At 39.8% G+C, this 22320-nt stretch overlaps 1 protein-coding gene across 6 annotated transcripts in view; it reads right to left on the bottom strand.

Moving 5' to 3' along the window:
- Window positions 1-904: 904 nt before the first annotated feature.
- Window positions 905-22320, bottom strand: part of ZNF346 (zinc finger protein 346) — a 28906-nt gene continuing 7490 nt past the window's right edge. For 2 of the 6 annotated variants that reach the window (XM_080988580.1, XM_080988582.1), the window contains exons 6-8: window positions 13961-14054; window positions 4484-4526; window positions 905-3903 (exon numbers count right to left, since the gene is read on the bottom strand). In XM_080988580.1, coding sequence (XP_080844706.1) covers window positions 3829-3903; window positions 4484-4526; window positions 13961-14054 — 212 coding nt within the window. In that variant the 3' untranslated portion in view covers window positions 905-3828. Of the gene's footprint in view, window positions 3904-4483; window positions 4527-13960; window positions 14055-19624; window positions 19711-22320 lie in introns of all 6 variants that reach the window. The other 4 variants (XM_080988581.1, XM_080988583.1, XR_013981142.1 and 1 more) reach the window with 3 other exon arrangements.

Raw genomic sequence — 22320 nt, 5'->3', positions numbered from 1 at the left:
AATCATAAACTTCTTTGATTTGAATTTGACCACTTGTATCTTTGGTTCTTGTCGAAGATACTCCTTGAGTCTCTATGCATCAAAATATGAATTTGCACTATAGTAGCTAGTCTTTTGCTACAGAAGCAACCAAGAAGCAGGACAATGTTCAGGTAGCTCACTGAAGTTTCTTGAAAGCCAGAACTTTAGCAGTGTTTGTAGAGGACATTGTAGCATCCAGACAGATGAGAAGTTTCTTGGCATCCTTCAAATATGCCACAAACATATCAACAGGCCTTGCACTGCCACTTCTATACTGTCAGTAGTTAATATTGTCAGCAATTCTGTTTCAGTTCAACTCTATTGCACCTCATCCCAAGCCTTCAAAACAAAAACCCAATAGGTATCTACTGTTACTAGATCATGGTAACCTCTTTGCATATTGTGCTGAGAAGTGGATCTTCATGGGCTATAGCACACACTGCCATAGTTTCACTTCTATGCATGCTTTAAAGCAAGATTCAGCTCCAGTGGCTGTGGCTAAAAGTAGTCTCTCTCCCTTCTCCCTGTAATCCACAATGCTGCCCCCCTAGCAGGCTGTTCAAGCATACACAGTGCAATTAACACACATCAAATTATGGTATTTATGCTAAGTTCTCATTTTACATAATTTGTTTTAAGTGCAGAATTTGGGTTTTCCTGGAATCATGTTAAGACCAGCCCTGTATGTTGATACCCAGCTCCTAGGGTAAAAACTTGACACAAACCGAAACAGAACATCTACTGCTAATATGAATAGAAAAACAAAACTTTAATCTCTAGAATAAGGCGGAGTGTACCTGGCTATTTTTGTATATATATATATATATATATATATATATATATATATATAAACCCAACCCAAATAAAAGGCAAGAGACAAATGGAAATTCATGAATTTATCATGACGCTTCCATATCAGGCTGAGCCAGCATAGTCATCATGTTAATGATGTAACAGAGTACTTACTCAGCTTTGGACTTGCCAAAAATATCTGTTCTTAGCAACTGTAACAGAATGCAATATACAACAGAAATCAAATTATAAGGTTAGATCTTCATGGAGGCAATCATCTTGCTCAAATCTCTACTCTAGGCTGCGAAAGTTCATTGGGCAGGTCAAAGACTAAAATCCAAGTACAGCACAAGACACTGGAGAACGCCAAAACAGAAAAGTCAAATGCAGGAAAAATATGAAGTTTAAAATAAAGGGTTAGGCACACATAGCTACTGTTTAAGTCAGAAGATACATTATTTGCCCCATCAATTATTTACAGAAAAGCTGCATAGCATGTGCATGTATGCAGATAGAGCTTTTCACCACATGTTGTAAGAGCAGAGCCTTATGCACAAGGTTACTTCAATATCTCCCCCTTAGTCATGGTGTTTGATTGAGGCTAGATAAAGAAATAAAGCAATTTTAGGGACTTACAGGACAAACACTGCTCAGTCTGTTGGAAATGGGAGATGTATATCCAGGACACCTAGCCTCATCACTCCACCCCAGTACATAGTGGCAATATATATATATATATATATATATATATATATATATATATATATATAAAAATAAATCATCTATGCTTGTCCTGTGTTCTACATGCAGAGAATATCTCATACACAAAAACCTGTCATTGGTGAAAGGAGAAAGATAAGCTTTTTATTGTAAGAAAGACTGCTTACTTGGAATGTGGTAATGAATCGTCACTGTAGGGAAGATAAGAGGGAATGCAAGAAGATGCACCGCTGGTGTGGTCTGACGTGAACCTTACCCTGACTAACAATACTGCTGGGAAAGCACAGACAAAGACTCTCTTAAGTGTTCTAGGGTGGTACAGACTGAGTACACAGACATATCTAAGAGGAGTTGCATGTTAAGTGTAAATACCAGTAGCAATATTCACTCATTTCCATTGGAGCAATACTGCAGATGGAGGCACAGAGGCTATCAGAAAAGAGAGAAAGTGTGTGTCTCCAGTGTACCCTGCCCCACTCCTGTAGTACCCTGCCCCACTCCTGTAGTCAGAATGGAAAGGGGAGCAAAATCACAATGAAAGCCACCAGATAAGGTAGAGGACAGGACAGTCCATCTCCCATACCTAGGTTCCAAAAATAACTGCCACCCAGAAGATGAGGTCAGGAATGTAATGAAGAATGAGAGGCCCTATGAGACACAGAATTGAAATGTCTACACAGAATACTGGTTTGCTGCTAATTACGGGGACTCATGGGCTAAACAAACTTATAAGCAGGGACGACTCCAAAGCTGTAGTCAGTCAAGACTCAAGAGTACAAGCTGTCCAATTTTAATGAATGTCCATTTTGATCAATAACACTGAAGCAATTAGGTAGGAAGGGAGAAGCACTAAGGAAAAAAGAGCCACATCCTGTTTTGAACACGAGTAGAAAAGCAGTTTAACGATGGGCCAAGCAAGAGAGGAGTATCTCACATCTCTTGCCTTTATGCTTATGTGAGTAGTTTTTTTTTACAAATAAGATTAGCATTTCAACTGATTGTTTTGGAAACAGGCCATCTGGCAGACTTGAAACAAACTCAGATGTTAGGAGACTTCAAGCTTACCATCTTATATCCATACAAGGGAAAAGGAAATGACCAAAACGCAAACTAATTTTACCTCTGTCCAAACAAAGCATAGTCAGTTTGCCTCAAGCAGCATTCCCAGCTGCTACCTATGTTGTTTTCCGAGTCTCAGGAAGCAATTGGAAAGAATGTCTTGTCTCTGAGAAATGGTTTCACATGGATGGAAACTAGTTCTTGGACTTGCAAAGTTCACAAGTGGAAGGCCCACAATGCTATGCAAAGCACTATTTTTCAGCTTAGAATTGCCTCAAAGTCAGACCATAGCTGCTTGTTCTTTCACCCTTGCTAAACCTTTGTACAAATTAATTAAAAAGCTTTAAGGTTCTGAAAAACGACATTTTTTCAAACCTTCCATCATACCAAAAAAACATTTCTGATGAACATTTAACACAACAGAAAGCTGTACATAGTGAGGCTCAAAAGCACAAGTTTCCACAAGTATGCCAGGAACCGAGGGAGAAGTGCAGTTTTCTGGAGGCACTCCTTCTGCTTGCCTTTCTGAAGCAGATTATGCATACTACTAACAGAAACAGCTTTTTATTAAACAGATTACCAGATGTTCCAGAACCAACATCTGCAGAACTACAAAAAGGATGCAAATGGCATATTGGTGACCTAAGAAACTCTGCACACAAACTCAGTTAATTCAGAAAGGGGCACGACAAACACAGCGATGTAACACCCCATTTCTAGGCAAGGAGGAGATCATCAGTCTGTCCATTATGCCCATTCCACACCTCACATTTAACAAGCACCCCATAACCAAGAATTATGAACTTTCTTCCAAAAGTTGCTCTTCTCTGGCTGGTAGTGGGTGTAGAACTCCCATCTGCTTCTTCTGGGCAGAGGGAAAGGATGGGCTCGAGATAGAACACAGGTAGGTGCCAAGTCTTACTTGTGCCAGACACAACTCCTACTCCTTCCCACCTCACCCATCAGCCGTTACAGCAAGAGATTACACAATGAAAACTATTCTAAAGGTCTTTGCAAATGCCAACTAGTATATCTGTCCCTTCTAGATCCTTTAGCCAATAGTTAGTTCTGAATCAGCTAAACTTGTACACTGTGGGATAGGAGGGTTTCATTCAGCCAGAAGAACAATAAAACCGTAGTGGGTTGAGAAGCGATGTTCACTTTTGGGCCACCGGCAATCCAAAAAGAGCGCAGGAGCTTCCTCTCTAGAGGTCTTGGCTAAAATAGCTGTAGCCATCAGGGCCCGTTGTCTCCTCTCGTGTGTACAGCTGCTTCTGGTACCGTGCTGTAACAGGTATTCCTCCTGGTATACTGTGGATTGAGACAGAGATGGGACAGATTATTGAAACCGCTTCAAAAATTATCACTGCAAAGTGTACAGAAAATGAGCATCTGCTTATTGTGGAATCTCAAGCTGTGCAAAATCCAGTTGTCTTGAAAAATCCCACTTCCATTCACCACAATAAAACACCTTGCAAGTGAGTGATGGGTGGGGATAGCAATCCGACAAGATCTACAGTTTTAGCATACAAAAATGGCCTCACCTGTAGATTTAACTTCATACCAACAGAAAAGAATTATAAATTTTTTGGATGATTTCTGCTAAAAGTTAACAGGATTATATGCAACAAGAGAGTACTGTCCACTTTTGGCAGAATGCCTAACCTGCAGCACAGACAGAGCCACAGCCCTAAAACTTGTTTGTCACGTAAACTGCCATGCAAATGCCATGTTCAGCACATTTGGCAAACAGAGTTTCCCCAGCAAGTTGAGTGCATCCACGTGCTTGCACAGACTTGGAAAGACCAATGCCACCACCAGAATATAGCATCACCCGAGTGCTTAACGTATGCCATACAGAAAAGGTCGTAAGATTTCTTTGATGCCATACCCTGTGAGTCTTCATGTTTTGTGGCGATTCCATGGTGCTTTGACTGGTCCCACAAAAACAAAATTAATATAATAGAACAATCTGCAGATCTGTGTGTTAAAATGATACAATATTTTCCCTTGCCAACACCCCACCCCCACGGTCTCAAAGACAGGCAACACACCACTTGACATGATCTATGTAAAATATTTTGCTTTATGGAGTTCTCCAAGAAAACCTGTACCCATTTGACAGCGACATATATTGGAAGTTTTTTTTCAAAATTTCTCTACAGACTTTATCAAAATTAAAAATGCTTAGGTGAAACAAACAAACAAAAAACAAAACAGAACTTTGAGTAGTAGATGCTGGGTATGGTACCTAGGAACTTGATGCTAATGACCCGAATAACAAGAGAAGTCAAGAGGGCTGTTGACCCCTACATGTCTGAAGCACATCTATGGAAAGGCTACTAGGACAAGGCCCAAACCAAATAAGAGGTTACAGTTGCCAAATTGGCTTCATCGATTTGGTTCTGACCAAGTGGAGGGGATCCACACCAGACAGCATCATTTGGAAAACCTGCAATGTGTCATTTGACTCATAAACCTCTCTTTCCCCAAAATGCTTATTACCTTTGTGTTTTTTTTAATAATATATTTATTAAGATTTTTTAAAAATATTACAATAAAAATGAGGGGGGAAAAAATGACAAAAATACAAAATAAAAATAGTTAAAAACACACAATTTTCCATTACTTATTTTCCTTTGACTTATTTCCCGGACCTCCTCATACCTCCCTTTTTTGTATTCCACTTCAATCTGTTGGTTCAGCAAATCCTTTAAAAGTAATAATATTAAATTTTTACCTATTTATAACCCTTTTTTCTTATTCCCTTAAAGCATTACAGCTGGAAACCACTTAATTACTATCAAACATCATTCTAACATTCATTAATTTTACAATATTTCTGTAGATAATCTTTGAATTTCTTCCAATCTTCTTCCACCGACACCTCTCCCTGGTCTCGGATTCTGCCAGTCTTTTCTGCCAGTTCCATATAGTCCATCACCTTCATCTGCCATTCTTCCAGAGTGGGTAGATCTTGTGTCTTCCAATACTTTGCAATGAGTATTCTTGCTGCTGTTGTGGCATACATAAAAAAAGTTCTGTCCTTCTTTGGCACCAATTGGCCGACTATGCCCAGGAGAAAGGCCTCTGGTTTCTTCGAGAAGGTATGTTTAAATACCTTTTTCAGTTCATTATATATCATTTCCCAGAAGGCTTTAATGCTTGGGCACGTCCACCAAAGGTGAAAGAATGTACCTTCAGTTTCTTTACATTTCCAGCATTTATTGTCGGGCAAATGGTAGATTTTTGCAAGCTTGACTGGGGTCAATATTTTCATAATATTTTCTCTTAGGACATTACATGCCGTAAACTTCATACCTGTGGTCCATAACTGTTCCCAGTCAGCAAACATAATATTATGTTCAACATCTTGTGCCCATTTAATCATAGCAGATTTCACCATTTCATCCTGAGTATTCCATTTCAACAGCAAGTTATACATTCTTGACAAATTCTTAGTTTTGGGTTCTAACAGTTCTGTTTCTAATTTTGATTTTTCCACCTGGAAGCCAATTTTCTTGTCCAAATTATATGCCTCCATTATCTGATAATAATGAAGCCAGTCTCGCACTTTATTTTTTAGTTTCTCAAAACTCTGCAGTTTCAGTCTATCTCCATCTTGTTCCAAAATTTCCCAATATTTCGGCCAATTGGCCTCCATATTGAGCCTTTTCAGAGCTTTCGCTTCCATCGGTGACAGCCACCTTGGGGTTTTGTTTTCCAACAAATCCTTGTATCTTATCCAAACCTTAAACAGTGCTTTCCTGACAATATGGTTTTTAAATGCTTTATGCGCTTTAACCTTGTCATACCACAGATATGCATGCCATCCAAATACATTGTTTTTTTTTTTTAAAGCAATTTATTAAATTTTACAATAAAAATAAACATGATAAACAATGTAACATTGATCTTAACATATTTTCACATTTTCTTTGGACTTCCTCACATCTCCCGCTCCCATTTTCATCGTTGAAACATTTTGTCAGCAATTTATCATCTTATTTAAATTCTTATATCCCTTCTATATTTCATAATCATAATTCTCAAAAGGAGCTAAATTTCACAGTCTTACTTATTTTCTTAAAAACTTCTAAATTTAGTGGTGTTCAGTTATTTTGATCTAGCATCTTATTTAGCATTCACTCAAGTTACAATACTTTTGTAAATAGTTCTTAAATTTCTTCCAGTCCTCCTCAATCCTCTCTTCTCCCAGGTCGCGGATTCTGCCGGTCATTTCAGCCAGTTCCATGTAATCTATCAGTTGTATCTGCCATTCTTCCAGTGTGGGTAGATCTTGGGTTTTCCAATGTTTTGCGAGAAGTATCCTTGCTGCTGTTGTTGCATACATAAAGAATGTCTGGTCCTTCTTTGCCACCCCTTGGCCGACAATACCCAAAAGGAAGGCCTCTGGTTTCTTAGTGAAGGTATATTTAAATACCTTTTTCAGTTCATTATAGATCATTTCCCAGAACGCCTTCACTTTAGGGCAAGTCCACCAGAGGTGGAAGAACGTTCCCTCGCACTCTTTGCATTTCCAACACTTATTATCAGACAGGTGGTAAATTTTAGCAAGTTTGACTGGGGTCATGTACCATCTATAAATCATTTTCATTACATTTTCTTTCAGGGCGTTACATGCAGTAAATTTCAGTCCCTTATTCCACAACCTCTCCCAGTCCTCAAACATGATATTATGCCCAATGTCCTGTGCCCACCTTATCATAGCCGATTTAACCGTTTCGTCTTGTGTATTCCATTTCAACAGCAAGTTGTACATCCTTGAAAGTACCTTAATCTTTGGTTCTAACAATTCTGTTTCTAGTTTCGATTTCTCCACCTGGAACCCTAATTTCTTATCATTTTTAAAAACTTCTTTGATCTGAGCGTAATGTAACCAGTCTCGCACTTTGTCTTTCATTTTCTCTAGACTCTGCAATTTCCATTTGTCTCCATCCTTTTCTAGTATTTCCCAATATTTTGGCCATTTGGCCTCCATATTGGGTCTTTTTCGGGCCTTGGCTTCCAAAGGTGAAAGCCACCTTGGTGTTTTATTTTCCAGCAAGTCTTTATATTTTGACCAGACATTAAACAATGATTTTCTGACAATATGGTTCTTAAAGGCCTTATTTGCTTTAACCTTGTCATACCATAAATATGCATGCCATCCAAAGGTATTGTTAAACCCCTCCAAATCCAACACATCAGTGTCTTCAAGAAGTAGCCAGTCTTTTAGCCAGCAGAACGCTGCGGCTTCGTAATACAACTTTAAGTCTGGCAGGGCAAAGCCCCCTCTTTGTTTTGCATCGGTTAATATCTTAAACTTAATTCTGGGCTTTTTGCCCTGCCAGACAAACTTGGAAATGTCTCTCTGCCACTTCTGAAAGCACTCCGTTTTGTCCAAAACCTGAAGTGTTTGAAATAAAAACAACATCCTTGGCAATACATTCATCTTAATAGCAGCAATTCGGCCTAACAAAGAAAGTTTCAATTTTGTCCAACTATCTAGGTCTCTCTTAATTTCTGTCCAACATTTTTCATAATTGTCCTTAAATAGACCTAGATTTTTTGCTGTTATGTTTACCCCTAGGTATTTCACTTTTTTCACCACATTAAGTTCCATCTCATTCTGAAACCGTTCTGACTCTGTATTAGTCAAGTTTTTCCCCAAAACCTTAGTTTTCTGTTTATTTAATTTAAATCCAGCCACCCGACCAAAATCATTAATCAGTTGTAATACTCTTTTCGTACTGGGCTCTGGCTTCTGCAAAGTCAAAACCAGGTCATCTGCAAAAGCTTTTAATTTATATTGTTTCTGACCGACCTGAATTCCTTCCACCAACTGATCCCTTCTAATCATGTTCAATAGCACTTCCAGAACCGAAATAAATAACAAAGGGGAAATAGGGCAACCTTGTCGTGTCCCTTTTTCAATTTTAAACTCTTCCGTAACCACATTATTAACTATCAGTTTAGCTTTCTGTTCTGAATATATCGCCTCAATCCCATTTTCAAAACCCCGTCCCACTCCCATCTCTTTTAAATTTCCCATCATAAATTTCCAGGAGATATTGTCAAAGGCCTTCTCCGCATCTATAAAAATTAAAACTGCTTTTGTATTTATATCTGTTTGCAGAAGTTCCAAGATGTCAATAATGTTCCTTGTATTAGCAAACAGATGTCTTCCTGGGAGAAAGCCAGCCTGGTCCTTATGGATTACTTCATTTAAAACTTTTTTAAATCTATTTGCCAAAATGTCTGCAAATATTTTATAATCCACATTTAAGAGAGAGATGGGACGGTAGTTCTTCAGTTGTGTCTTTTCAGCTTCCGACTTTGGTATTAATGTGATAAATGCTTCCTTCCACGACTCCGGTGCCCTCCTCCCCTCCATAATTTCATTGCTGACCTCCATCAAAGGTTGTATCAAATAGTCTTTCAATGTCTTATAGTACTTGGAGGTCAGCCCATCTGGTCCTGGAGATTTGCCAAGTTGCATGTTCTGGATAGCTTGTTCGATCTCCTGTCGTGTTATTTTAGAATTCAGGATTGTCCTATTTTCTTGTGACAATTTAGATAATCCGTTTTTTGCCAAAAATTGTTTAATCTCAACATCATCTTGCGGCCCTTGGGTGTATAATTTTTTGAAGTATCTCTGGAAACACTTTCTAATGTCCACCGGATTCTGGATGTTTTTTCCATCAACCTCCAAGTTTGTAACAGTGTTTAATCTTTGTCTTCTCTTCAACTGCCAAGCTAGCAGTTTTCCACATTTATTCGCCGACTCAAACGTTTTTTGTTTCATTAATTTAACCTTCCATTCAATTTCCTGATTTATCAACTTGGAATATTGTGTTTGATAAAGTTTAATTTCTCTCAGAGTTGGCTGTGACTTCGGATTCACTCTTAATTTCTTCTCTAATTCTTTTATTTTATCCAAGATCTTATCTTTTTTCTCATTATATGTTCTTTTCTTCACTGCATTCTGTTGTATCAAGAATCCCCTCATTACAGCTTTGCTTGCGTCCCAGATTATTCTTTTTTCCACCATATTATTCATGTTTATCTCAAAATAGTCCTTCAAAACTTTTTGGGCCTTCTTGGTAATTTCCTGATCTCTAAACAAATTGTCATTCATCTTCCATCTAAAGGATCCAGTTGGTAATAGTGTCATATCCATCTTTACTGCATTGTGGTCAGAGCAGGTCTTTGGGCAGATTTCCACTTTTCTAACCTTAGGTGCCAGGCCTCTGGAAATCCATATTTGGTCGATTCTTGTCCAGGTCAGTTGGGCTTCAGAAAAGAATGTTCCCTCTCTTCCTAGTGGGTTCTTTGTCCTCCAAATGTCAATCAAGTCCATATTGTCAGTCATTTCAAAAAAGGTTTTAGGTAGTCTGCCGTCTTTTGTAACATTTTGGCTTTGTGACTTGTCCATGTTAGTTGATACGACCCCGTTCATATCTCCCATCATTATGATGTTGTTGTAGTCTAGATAATCCAGCATTGTCTCCTGCAACTTCTTGTAAAATTCCGATTTCCCTTCATTAGGTGCATAAATTCCTAATATCAGCAGTTTCTCTCCTTGATATTGTATCTCAATGGCCAAAATTCTTCCATGTTCATCTTTAAATAGGAATTTAGGTGACAGGCTCTCTTTTGCATATATCACTACGCCTCTCTTCTTAACTTTGTCCGAAGATACAAATTCCTGGCCCAATCTTTTATTTATTAACACTTTTCTGTGGAGCCTCGTCACATGTGTTTCTTGTAAACAAATAATGTCCAATTGTTCTTTTTTTAATATATGAAATATTTTCTTCCTTTTTTCCGGAATGTTACAACCATTAATATTCCAGCTCAACAGTTGCAGAGACATCCTGAATTATCTGGTTATTTTTCAAGGGGTGGTATCTTCTCAGAGACTTCAGGTTCCACAGGTGCTGATGTTGGTGTTGGCGTTGCCTCAGGCCCAACAGGTAGTTCAATTCTTTTTTGAAGGTCCTCTCCGTGTGTAGACAGGAATTTGTCTCTCTCTTCCAGTGTTCTAACTTTAACCTTTCTCCCTCTAAAGGTAAAAGATAATCCTTGAGGAAATTCCCACCTAAATGGAATTGCGTTGCTCCTTAGTAGTTTAACAAGTTCAGAATAGGCGGTTCTAAGGTCAAGCAGTAGTCTTGGGATATCTTTATAAATTTCAATTCTTCTATCCAACACCTCCAGTGATTTTACAAAGTGTAATCCCAGAATCTTATCCCTTTCCTCCTTTGATCTCAATGTTATCAAACAGTCTCTGGGCCTCTCCTTCTTTATGAATCTTCCAAGTCTGAAAGCTGACACAATTTTAAAGTCCTTTTCTTCCAAGTTCCAGAACTTGGAGAATTCTTTAGTCAAAAACTCAGTTAGATTTCCTTCTTCTGCCTCTTGTAGTGATCTAATCCTTAAGTTATTCTCACGGTTTCGCAGTTCTATCATCGAGAGATAAATCTGGTGTTCCCCAACTTGTTTAGTGAGTGGTCTTACCTCTTGCTCTAAATTTTCAAATCTTTGTCTAGTGTCCTCAGTCAATTTCCGATTTTCTGCTGAGGCCTCAGTTAGCTGTCCAATTGCTTGTGCATTCTGTGTCACTTGTGTGGTTAATTTGTTTAAACATTCTGTATTTTTGTCAATCTTTGCTGATTGGGCATCTGCTTTCTTGTCCAAAGCTTCCAATTTTTCAAAGATTTTATCTAGTATAGAGGCAGATGCTCCTGAGGCCATATCTTCCAATTGTAACTGCTCTGCTTCGCCCTCACCCTCCACTTCTGAGGGCAAAGCAGGCACAGATGATCTGCGTGTCTGTAAGGCTGAGGTTAGAGTTGTTAGAGTTGTTTGTTTAGCTCTCCCTCTTTTTCTTGTGCCACTCATTCCAACGTTATCTATCAGTCAAGGTCACACTGAGTTGTTCCCATGGGAATGGAAAGGTCCAGAGCAAGCAAACAGCAAGGGAATCGAAAGTAAAAAGTGTATGTAAAATCACTGTTATAATCCAGTCCTCTAGAGGGAGCTTGATCTATCTTTCAGAGTCTAAATTAATGTCCAAGAACCTTCAGATACAAATACTTAGCAGAGTTTATAAATGATTACCTTGTTGCAGACAGTGCTTATTTATTTCCAAAAAGAATGTTTCAAATTTAAAAGGTATCAATACCCTCAGATTGTTTCCAGTTCCAATGTGCTGTATCCAAATCTGCAGTACTGACAGCTCCCTTAGTACTCAGGCAGCTCCTGACTCTGGGTTTCACCTTTAAATTTGTAATCCAATAAGAGGAGGAAAGTCAAGTACAAATAGAAATCCCAAATCTTTAACTTGAAGTCTTTACTTTAAAAATGCAAGCTCAAATAGATGCTTAGATCTGTAAGACTTAAAGTCTCTTTCTTTTCAGCCTCCACTCCTCCAGCTGATTGCTTTTTTTCAAGTTCAATGGCTGCGGAAGACGGACTTCCTGCTTCCACGTCTCTCCGCTCACAGCCAAGTTCAAGCCAATTTAAATTTCCCTTTTAAAGTCTCAAATTCCGAGTGATTCAGTCTTTTACTCACAAATTAGTTGCTTTTTCGTCCGGATCCGTAATTTGGCAGGAAAAGGGATCAGCGCTCACCGACAGCAGCAGCGCGGCTTCGCTCCTCAGGCTGCGAAACAGCTCACAGCGCCGCAACCCCCCTCCGTGCTCCGGAGCCCCTTACGGGGTTCCTTCTGCACTTGGAGGGTCGCTCTAGGCGCCCACCGAGCCTCAAGACCCCAGGCTCTTGCCGCCTGGGGTTTTCCGATGTGGGTCTCCGCTTCGCCGTAGCGGACGACCCGTTGCCTGCGGAGCCTCCTCTCCCGTTCAGAAGAGGACCGCCATTGTCGTTCGCGCCGCCCCCGGAAGTCCTATCTTAAACTTAATTCTGGGCTTTTTGCCCTGCCAGACAAACTTAGAAATGTCTCTCTGCCACTTCTGAAAGCACTCCGTTTTGTCCAAAACCTGAAGTGTTTGAAATAAGAACAACATCCTTGGCAATACATTCATCTTGATAGCAGCAATTCGGCCTAACAAAGAAAGTTTCAATTTTGACCAACTATCTAAGTCTCTCTTAATTTCTGTCCAACATTTTTCATAATTGTCCTTAAATAGACTTAGATTTCTTGCTGTTATGTTTACCCCTAGGTATTTTACTTTTTTAACCACATTAAGTTCCATCTCATTCTGAAACCGTTCTGACTCTGTATTAGTCAAGTTTTTCCCCAAAACCTTAGTTTTCTGTTTATTTAATTTAAATCCAGCCACCCGACCAAAGTCATTAATCAGTTGTAATACTCTTTTCGTGCTGGGCTCTGGCTTCTGCAAGGTCAAAACCAGGTCATCTGCAAAAGCTTTTAATTTATATTGTTTCTGACCGACCTGAATTCCTTCCACCAACTGATCCCTTCTAATCATGTTCAATAGCACTTCCAGAACCGAAATAAATAACAAAGGGGAAATAGGGCAACCTTGTCGTGTCCCTTTTTCAATTTTAAACTCTTCTGTAACCACATTATTAACTATCAGTTTAGCTTTCTGTTCTGAATATATCGCCTCAATCCCATTCTCAAAACCCCGTCCCACTCCCATCTCTTTTAAATTTCCCATCATAAATTTCCAGGAGATATTGTCAAAGGCCTTCTCCGCATCTATAAAAATTAAAACTGCTTTTGTATTTATATCTGTTTGCAAAAGTTCCAAAATGTCAATAATGTTCCTTGTATTAGCAAACAGATGTCTTCCTGGGAGAAAGCCAGCCTGGTCCTTATGAATTACTTCATTTAAAACTTCCAAATACATTGTTAAAACCTTCTAAGTCCAAAATGTCTGTGTTTTCAAGAAGTAGCCATTCTTTCAACCAGCAAAAAGCTGCTGATTCATAGTAAAGTTTAAAGTCTGGCAGGGCAAATCCACCCCTTTCCTTTGCATCAGTTAATATCTTAAATTTTATTCTGGGCTTCTTGCCCTGCCAGACAAATCTAGAAATATCTCTCTGCCACTTCTTGAAACAGTCCATCTTGTCCACAATTTGCAATGTTTGAAACAAAAACAGCATTCTAGGCAATACATTCATTTTTATCACAGCAATACGACCCAACAGTGAAAGCTTCAAATTTGACCAGATTTCTAAATCTTTTTTCAGCTTATTACCTTTGGTACATAAGTAGCAAAATAGACCTTTTAAACATTAGAGCTGCCTGCAGATGAATCTGATTTTTTTTTGGTAAAAATCCAGACTATAAGCCAGATGCGAGACAATGCTTCCTATTCAGTGGCAGGTTATACAATGTAGCTACTACAGACAGAAGAAGATTTAAACACTTACTGGTTCTTGTGTTTGAAGCCGCTGATGTGAGCTTGGTACTGCTCTATGGAGTTCAGTACTATGTTACAGCTTTCACATGGATATCCCTTCCCAGCTGAAAGAAAGGGTTAAACAAGTGTGAGCACCAAATTCACTGAAGCAAACACCCCAATGTCAATTACCAATTGTGAAGTGTTGTTCACAGTGACTAAGCCAAAGATGATGCTAGGAGTTCTAAGCCAGGTGAGAGGAACAGGATCCAGCCAAATAGCTGGATCGTGAGTTCCCCCATGTGTCACTTGACAGGTGGAAAGGGCCACCCTATGGCAGGTCATCATGACAGCAGGTGACAAAAATTCAAAGGAAAAATTTGAGGGACTCATGATTTCCCCCGCTAGCCTAGCTTGAACTCAAGCTGGGCTGCAAGGGAAGATTCCTGCCAAAGCAGAGTTTGCAGAGATAGGCTCCACTCAGGAGTTGAGTGCAATCAGCCACAGCATGGCTTGCATTGTTCACCAAATATAAAAGGTGTCAAATACAAGCCCCGCTTATCAACCAGGAGTGCACATCTGTACCTACCCCACAACCGATGCCGTATATGATATCAAGTGTGGGGCAGGTGGGCTTGATTTGGGGGAACCTTGCTGGGCCTAATTAGGCCCATATTAGGCTCATGGTTCCAGAGCTTCCCCACCACTGCTCTAAGCATTGCTATCCAGCTCCAAGCTGCCACTTTTAAGTTGCACGGTAAAATGATCTCTCAGCACACAGTGAGCTTAATCAACGATGTTTCCAAGAACATTCCTCTGACTCAGGGTCAATTACAGAAGATGTGGGAGGATCCATGATTAGATCTCCAAATATATCTATTTTTGCTGACAACTACTGAAGGGAGTTTCAAAATCTGAGTAGAGTAATTCTCCCTCACACCATTTTTATTATCTAAACGTTTCTGCCCCAGCTGCTGTTTGCCCCACTGGGGGAAAATACACAGGTATCTTTCACCCTGCATGGTAAACAGCAGCTGCTGCTGCAATACATGGGGGTGTGTTAGATAAAGAAAATGACATGGAAGGTATTAGGCCTAACCCACCTGCTTTCCTAGGGCCACTGCTCCAATTAAATTTAGGGGGGGCATTTAAAATAAAAATAACCAGAACAGGGTGTGGTGGGAGGGAAGGAGGGAGGGAGGGAGAGGAGGTTATTCCATTTGGCAAGCAATGCTTGCACTAACAAACGACTGGCACAGTGTGATGCTGAATTCCACTTCAAGTGTCTTGGGGCACCTTAAAGAATAACAAATTTAATACGGCACAAGCACTTTAGTTCTCAAAAGCTTATGTACTAATAAATGTTACCCTTTAAGGTGTCACAATACATTTTGTTGGTTTTGCTGCAACAGTTTCAAGTACGTGCCCTTCTAGAAAAAGTAGAAACAGAAATACAGGAAGATGTGATCACCGATCTCCTGTTCTTCACAGAACTCCCACTGCAATTTTATTTTCTATATTTGTCCCTTTTGCTCTGATGCTTAAATTGTACCAGAAGAAAAGTAGAATATTTTAAAGCAAAGAAACAAAGTGAGACACAATGTATTTCATAATGCAGTAGTATTCCATTTTGTGATTCATCTGCTTCAGGTCATCTATAGTTACTGAGGCTGCAATCCTAAACCAACTTGCATGGCACTAAGTCCCAAAGAACACACTGACACCCAATTCGGAGTAGATATACATAGGATTGTACTGTTGAACCACCTTTTGTAAGTATGCTATATAGTGTATTCAAGCTATGTTGGTGGATTTTCTTCAGTATAGTTCTCCAGTAAAGACACTAGTTTTATCATCTAGGGGATTGGTATCAGTGAGAGGAGAATTTAAGAGGCAAGGAATACACCAGTGTCTTCATGCTAATACTGCACAAGTATGGATGCCACATTGCAGGAAAGAATGAAGAATGGGTATATTATAATGGCAACTGTGCACTTTGGAGAATTCCAAGGCTCAAAACATCTGCTTAGATGAGAAAAATGGTGTTAAGGCTACATTCCAGAATGGTTCCTAACTGTGAAACTGGATCAGCCACTTGTAGAATCAATTTGGTTGGAAATGCAGATTGTAACCATCTGATGCCTCAGAATTCTCACTTGGGAAGCATATTAAAGTGTTCTTGCCTGTAACTACCATCTCCTTTGCTGCAACAGCCCCAACGTTCTCTCTCAATGGGCTTTAATTATAGGAAATGCAGTTATGTAAGTAACTTGAACACTGTTGGAATATCTGTTCCCCAATGGTTAGGAAAAGCAACTTTTTACACAGCGGTATTAGGAAATTTTTGAGTTCGTCTAGGCAAGGGTGGCCAATGTGGTGTCCTCCAGATGGTTCTTGGACTACAGCTCTCCTCAACCATAGCCATTGACCATGCTGGCTGAGGCTAATGGATGGAAGGCATTCACTGGCAAAAGCCTAATCCCCTGCTGTAAACCCACCTCCATAGTACAAGTCTACCATGCTACCCTGTGTGGAATATAGGAGCCAAAATGGGCATCCACATGAAAGGAGGTGCAACACACACAGAGGCATAGTCGACAAGTGTGTCATGTGGCTACTTAATGCTGTATGACTATGAAACAGCAGACATCAGTCTTAGGCACCCTTCCACTTCCCCCAACTTATCTTAGCTGGAAATAGTTTTTAAGCAATTTCTGTGAACAATTCTCTCAGTTCTAATTTGCAAGTGTTGACAGTTTGGGAGTTCCAGATCTTAATAAAACTAACATTTTTGGGGCCTCTGACTTAACTCCCACCTGTTCCCATTTCAATGAATCAAATAAATCCAAACCAAGAAAATGAATTTTCTGTCTTTTCACTCAAGGATCATGGGAAATGTAAAATAAAGTTCTCTAGTCAGCTAGAAGGGGAGTCAATTTATCATAAACACAACAACACTAAAGGCTTAATCAAGGCCTATTTACCCAAACATTGTAAACAGCCTGATGAAAACTCTTCTCAAAAGGACTGAACGTACTATGGCGAATTCATGACACTGCTTCTGTACATTGGCTCACCAATCACACTGCTAAAGACTCAAGAGGAGCATTCTCAGCAAGGAGGAACAAAATACATTAAAGGTTTCAACAAAAAACAACACACATAAAACTTGAAATATCTCCCACCATTCAACGTTAGATGACCCTGGGAGAAAACGCGTTCCTATCCACTTTCTCTATACCATGCATAAATTATACACCTCTGTTATATTCATGGGTCTCACACCACCGTTTTTTTCCAAGCTAAGAAACCACAAATGTGATCCTTCCTAATAGGGGATTTTCTCCTCCACCAGCATAATTCAGGATGCCTCTTTCTGCACGTCTTCCAGATCTACAACATTTTTCCTGACGTGCAGTGACTACTACTGTACACAGTATTTCAAGTGTGATCACACCATAGACTTATATAAAGGCACTATGATACTTACATTTTTTACTTTTCAATTCCTTTCCTAATGATCCCCCATCACTGAATTATCCCCCCGCCCCAGCAGCCAAACACCAAGAACAAAGGATTCATTCTGTATGTACTGGAAGAGAAGGTGAACTATTAGCCTATGAAAAAAAATCTACTGATTTCTAAATGAACAAAAAACGGGCATGGGTACAACAATATTGTTGCAGAACTGTGAAACTTCACTGTCTTTCAATGGAGGAAGATTTGGGGTTTTAGTTGAATTTACTGAAATGACACGCAATTCTTATTCCTGCTACATTGTGCCACAGAAGTGAAGGTAATCAGATGATGATGGTTGGTTTTATTTTGAAATGCCAAAGTCAAACTACTATGCCTTTCTGCATACCTTAAATTAAAAAGTCATTCACACTTGGTTACTATACGGCAATTCTCATCAACAGCCTTCTAGGCCTCCTGAAACCTACACAAATGGGTTGGAGGACACTCTGAATGCAGTGGGGGAAAGGGGTACTGCCTCTACCCACCCTTTCCTCCTCCAGCTCACTACACCACAGCCTACTGCATTCAGGAGTGCCTACCAACCACTGACAGTGGCTTTTCAGGGGGCTTAAAAGGCTGTCAGAGAGGGAAAGGGCAAGATGATTACCTTCCAACTACACCATTCTGCTGCCATTTCCCTGTAACCAAGCAACTGATACCAAGGTCTGCTTCATTAACACTGAATAGTATTTTCACAGCCTTTATATACAGGATATCTGTTTGCAAGAGGGCAGCAGATTTCCCACTTGCACAACAAGACTTCCTCTTTCTTTCTTCTTCCTGCATTCTCCCCCAAAACTGCTCCAAAGGGTTGGGGGACCCCTCCAGAGCAGCTCTGAATGGTGCATGGGGCTTCTGAGGAAGGAAATAAGGGGGAAGCCTGTTCGTATGATCTTGCATTGTAGTCATATTTGTATAACATATATAGTCATGTAGACCAGCACTGGCTGGTTTGCTGGCTACAGCTCCTTTCAGACAGAGAGTTGGCTACTGTACTCCATGCTTCCTAAATTCAAGATGGGATTATTGCAAAGCACTCTACGTGGGGCTGCCCTTGAAGATGACTTGGAGACTTCAAGTGGGGGTGGCGGCCTGGGAGAGGACATTCTCTGTGGCGGCCCATATGTTGTGGAGCTCCTGCCACACAGTGGGTACCATCATTATACAGCTTTCAGCAAATGCTGAAGACACACCTCTTTACCCTGGCTTTTGAAAATTTAGATGTATATTTTTAGGGCCCACGTTGTTTTAAACTCTTTTAAATATTGTGGTTAAATGTTGTAACCTGCACTGTTATGCTAGGGTGATGGGTTGGTAATTAATATCATTCATATCCTCTGCTATTTTTTCTTCTTCAGTAAGGACGTTTTCTGTACTTTACCAATATCCTTTAAACTTGACACCAACTGTATACATCTAATACAGCCACATCATACAAATGTTTGTTTCTTCTTGAATTCAGCGTTTTTTTTCATTTGTATGTTTCACATTTCTGCCAAGCAAGAGGCCGCTACGTCAGCTAACAAGAGAAAATTGCAATGAAAGCTATAATCACAAACAAGTTTCCCTAACATTATCAATAGTGCTAGCAGTAGTAAGAAGAACTACAGCCCAGAGCACTTTCCTCAAGGGACTTTTCCAGGGAAGATCAGTCTTGGGACCTTTGGAAGGGGAGGGCATACCATTTATGCCTCCTTGGAAAGGGTGTTCTAAGGAAGGAGCTCCACTGGAAAAATCCCTGCCTATAGTAGCCATCCATCTGAAGGTGGAGGCATCTAGAACAGGACCTCTAATGAGCTCAGCTTGAGAGGTTTTGAGGTGGTCTTTAAGATAGCTTGATCTAAGTCCTTTTAAAACCCTGAAGGTCAAAACCAGGACTCTTAATTCGGGTAGAATCCAGTGGATTTATTTATTTATCCTTACTGTTCAACTCTTCTAGTGCTTCTGCTTGTTTCCAAACAAAGCAATTTTGAATTGGCGATCACATATCATTTGCTTTTTATAACATATTTATTTCTTTTCTCCACTGTCCCTAGGAATTCTCTTTTCTCTTTCACCACTTCTTCCATGCCCTATAACATTGCTGCTATTGTATTATCATTTTAGCTATTTGTTGAAAATAGTATAACCTGTATCAATGTTCTTGAATATCTATTCCCCCCCCCTTGATTCTTACCAAGAGTATTTTTGTGCTCTCCTTCCATAGATAAGTTCCCTGGTCCTTGGTAAGATTTTGGTTCTGGGTTTCCCCCTGGGTTTGATCTATATTAAATAAAGGTTATTATTACTTTTCTATTTATTAAAAAAATATTTAGATCTGCAACTTACCCTCTATGCATACATTGTTTGCGTATTATTTGTTCTACATACTCTGCTGACCATGTTTCCCTCTCTCTCTTAAATATGCATTGCTTTATTTCCCGCCTTCTTCAGGATGTGTTTGAGGAGCTTGTTAGTTTGCCTGGATTTTGTAACAGGACATGGGGGATAGTGAACTTTGTGTCTTCTTCTCCCTCCCACAGTCCCCTGTACTCCCCAATCTCCTCCAGAGGGTCCCCCTCCCTCTGGAAGAGATTCCCGGGATGTGCAGCAGCTGGAGAGGTAGAAGAAGTCCCATTTGCACAATTGGAAATCTGTTCTGACGCAGGCGGATGTCACCCATTTTTTTTTTCTTAACAATTTTTTTTTAAAAAACACCCTCAAAAAGTATCTGAGGATAGTGCACAATAAAAATATCAGCACAAATGTAGAATTACCAAACCTCTCCACTGTTCCAAATACCTCAATAAAGTTATATTATTATAAGTTATATATTATATTTTAAGACAAAAGTTCTTATCTGAGAACACGGCCCCCAAATTGCAGGCATCAAGGAGCTAAAGGGGGGCAGGACTGGTGGGGGGGGATGTGATGAGCAAAGTTCAAGCTAGGTGGCAAAACTCAGCAATGCTCCTCTTGGTAATGCCAGCTACCTTTCAAAATCCCCAGAGCTGCTAGAATGAAAATATGCGATGATGAAACATCTTTCTGACAGGGGCATCTAAGGACTTGTCATCATTGACTTTTGCCCTCTAACTTCTGAAACATTAACCCACCCACCCTTCTTCTTTATTCTGTGGTGATCGCTCGTGGCACAGTAATATTGCCTTCCATGAACATGGTCTTAACAGTGAGTCCGTATGGTAGCCTGCATATGGAGAGGCTATTTTAGTTCAGCCTTTTAGTTTTGACTCACATTAAATTTATATAATCTGCTTGTGTTCATTTAGATACCAAATTCTCCTTCTGTGTTTCAGTTCTCTCTCCCTGCTTCTACCCTTTGCTGAACTGCTCCTTTCTGCACCTGCTATCTCCCAGGCATGTGAAAGCACATTGGCACATTAAATACCCTGCTCCTAATCATTATATTCCTATTCAGTCCTACTCTGTGCAAAGTTGTCCATGCCAATCTATTGTGTGGCATGGAACTTATTCACATCCAACTCTGTACAGAATCACACTACACATTATTAAAGTTGAAAGGCAGAGGCTGTTTTTAATTGAGAATTACTTTTTACTTGGGAATTACTTTCCCAATTAAATGCACTTAAGAATAAATAAGGTTTCTGGCATACATATTCAGTATTCATCTTTAGGTGCTTATTCTGCAATCTTTAAGAGTGAACAATTTTTGTATATGTTCAAAACACACAGTTGAGAGCTCCACTTATTATGCCACTTTGTGTTAATGAACCTTAATACCATCACAATGTCTTTTTTTCAACAAAAGCTAATGCATAGCTAAGTCACTACTTTGAAAGAAATTTCTTGGATGCTTTGCACTGCGTATCATTGCTTGATACAAGCTGTAATAAATTCCATTTCCTAATCCAGAGAGATACTTCACAAACCTTAACGGGTTCTCATTGTTTTCTACAGATGTATATTTTGAATATACATCTTCTAACTGCCGTAAATGCAACCTCAAACCTGCAAAGCATCTATCATACCTTCATTTACTAGCTCTTCCCACATTCCATCTTAATGCAGACTCCATACATGGTACCAAGACCAATTGCTTTCTCTCTGTCTCTACCACTTTAGGGCTAACCTCTTTGAGTGCCTCAGTGGTTAGCCCTAAAGTGATCAGACCTAAGCTAGCATCTTGTTAATCAAGCAAGGAGTTAAACCTGGCCTGCATCCAACATCTTACATCTTACATGCTGATGAGGTATTCAACACAGGTGAGCATGTTGGAAATGATGGGTGTAATAGCACTGTTTACTGCCATGGTTGATGTCTTCTATATTCTTTGTACTGAATACAATCATGTTGTGAACTACTATGTCATGTTGGGAGCTGGATTTTTATCCAAAGCCAAGGAGAAATGTTCTCTGCTGGATATGCAGTACTGTACGTCTTCAGTATTTTGTATGACCTATTGATTACAGTATAACTATCACAGAGCCAGTGAAGCTTTGTCTCTTTCTCCCACCTACCCCCCATTGCTCATGTAATTCAGAAAGTTTCCTTTTCAAAGTGTGTAGACCAGGCATAGGCAAACTCTGCCCTCCAGATGTTTTGGGACTACAACTCCCATCATCCCTGACCACTGGTCCTGTTAGCAAAGGATGATGGGAGTTGTAGTCCCAAAACATCTGGAGGGCAGTTTGCCTATGCCTGGTGTAGACAGACTACTAAAAAAAAAAAGAGAGAGAGAGAGAGAGAGAGAGAGAGAGAGAGAGAGAGAGAGAGAGAGAGGTGTCAATCCAACACCTCCAACTACCTGGCAATTCCGCTTGAATGCTTCAATATAACCTGGACAACTTCTCATACTTTCTCAGAAGCCCTTATTTCTCCATTCACGTGCTTTTTCAACTGGCACTGTCACCA

Source organism: Podarcis pityusensis, assembly GCF_964106645.2.
Source record: "Podarcis pityusensis genome assembly, chromosome: 2".
NCBI classification, from domain to species: Eukaryota; Metazoa; Chordata; class Lepidosauria; order Squamata; family Lacertidae; genus Podarcis; species Podarcis pityusensis.
The sequence above is the reverse complement of the archived record's forward strand: the minus strand, read 5'-3'. Positions and strand labels throughout refer to the sequence as shown.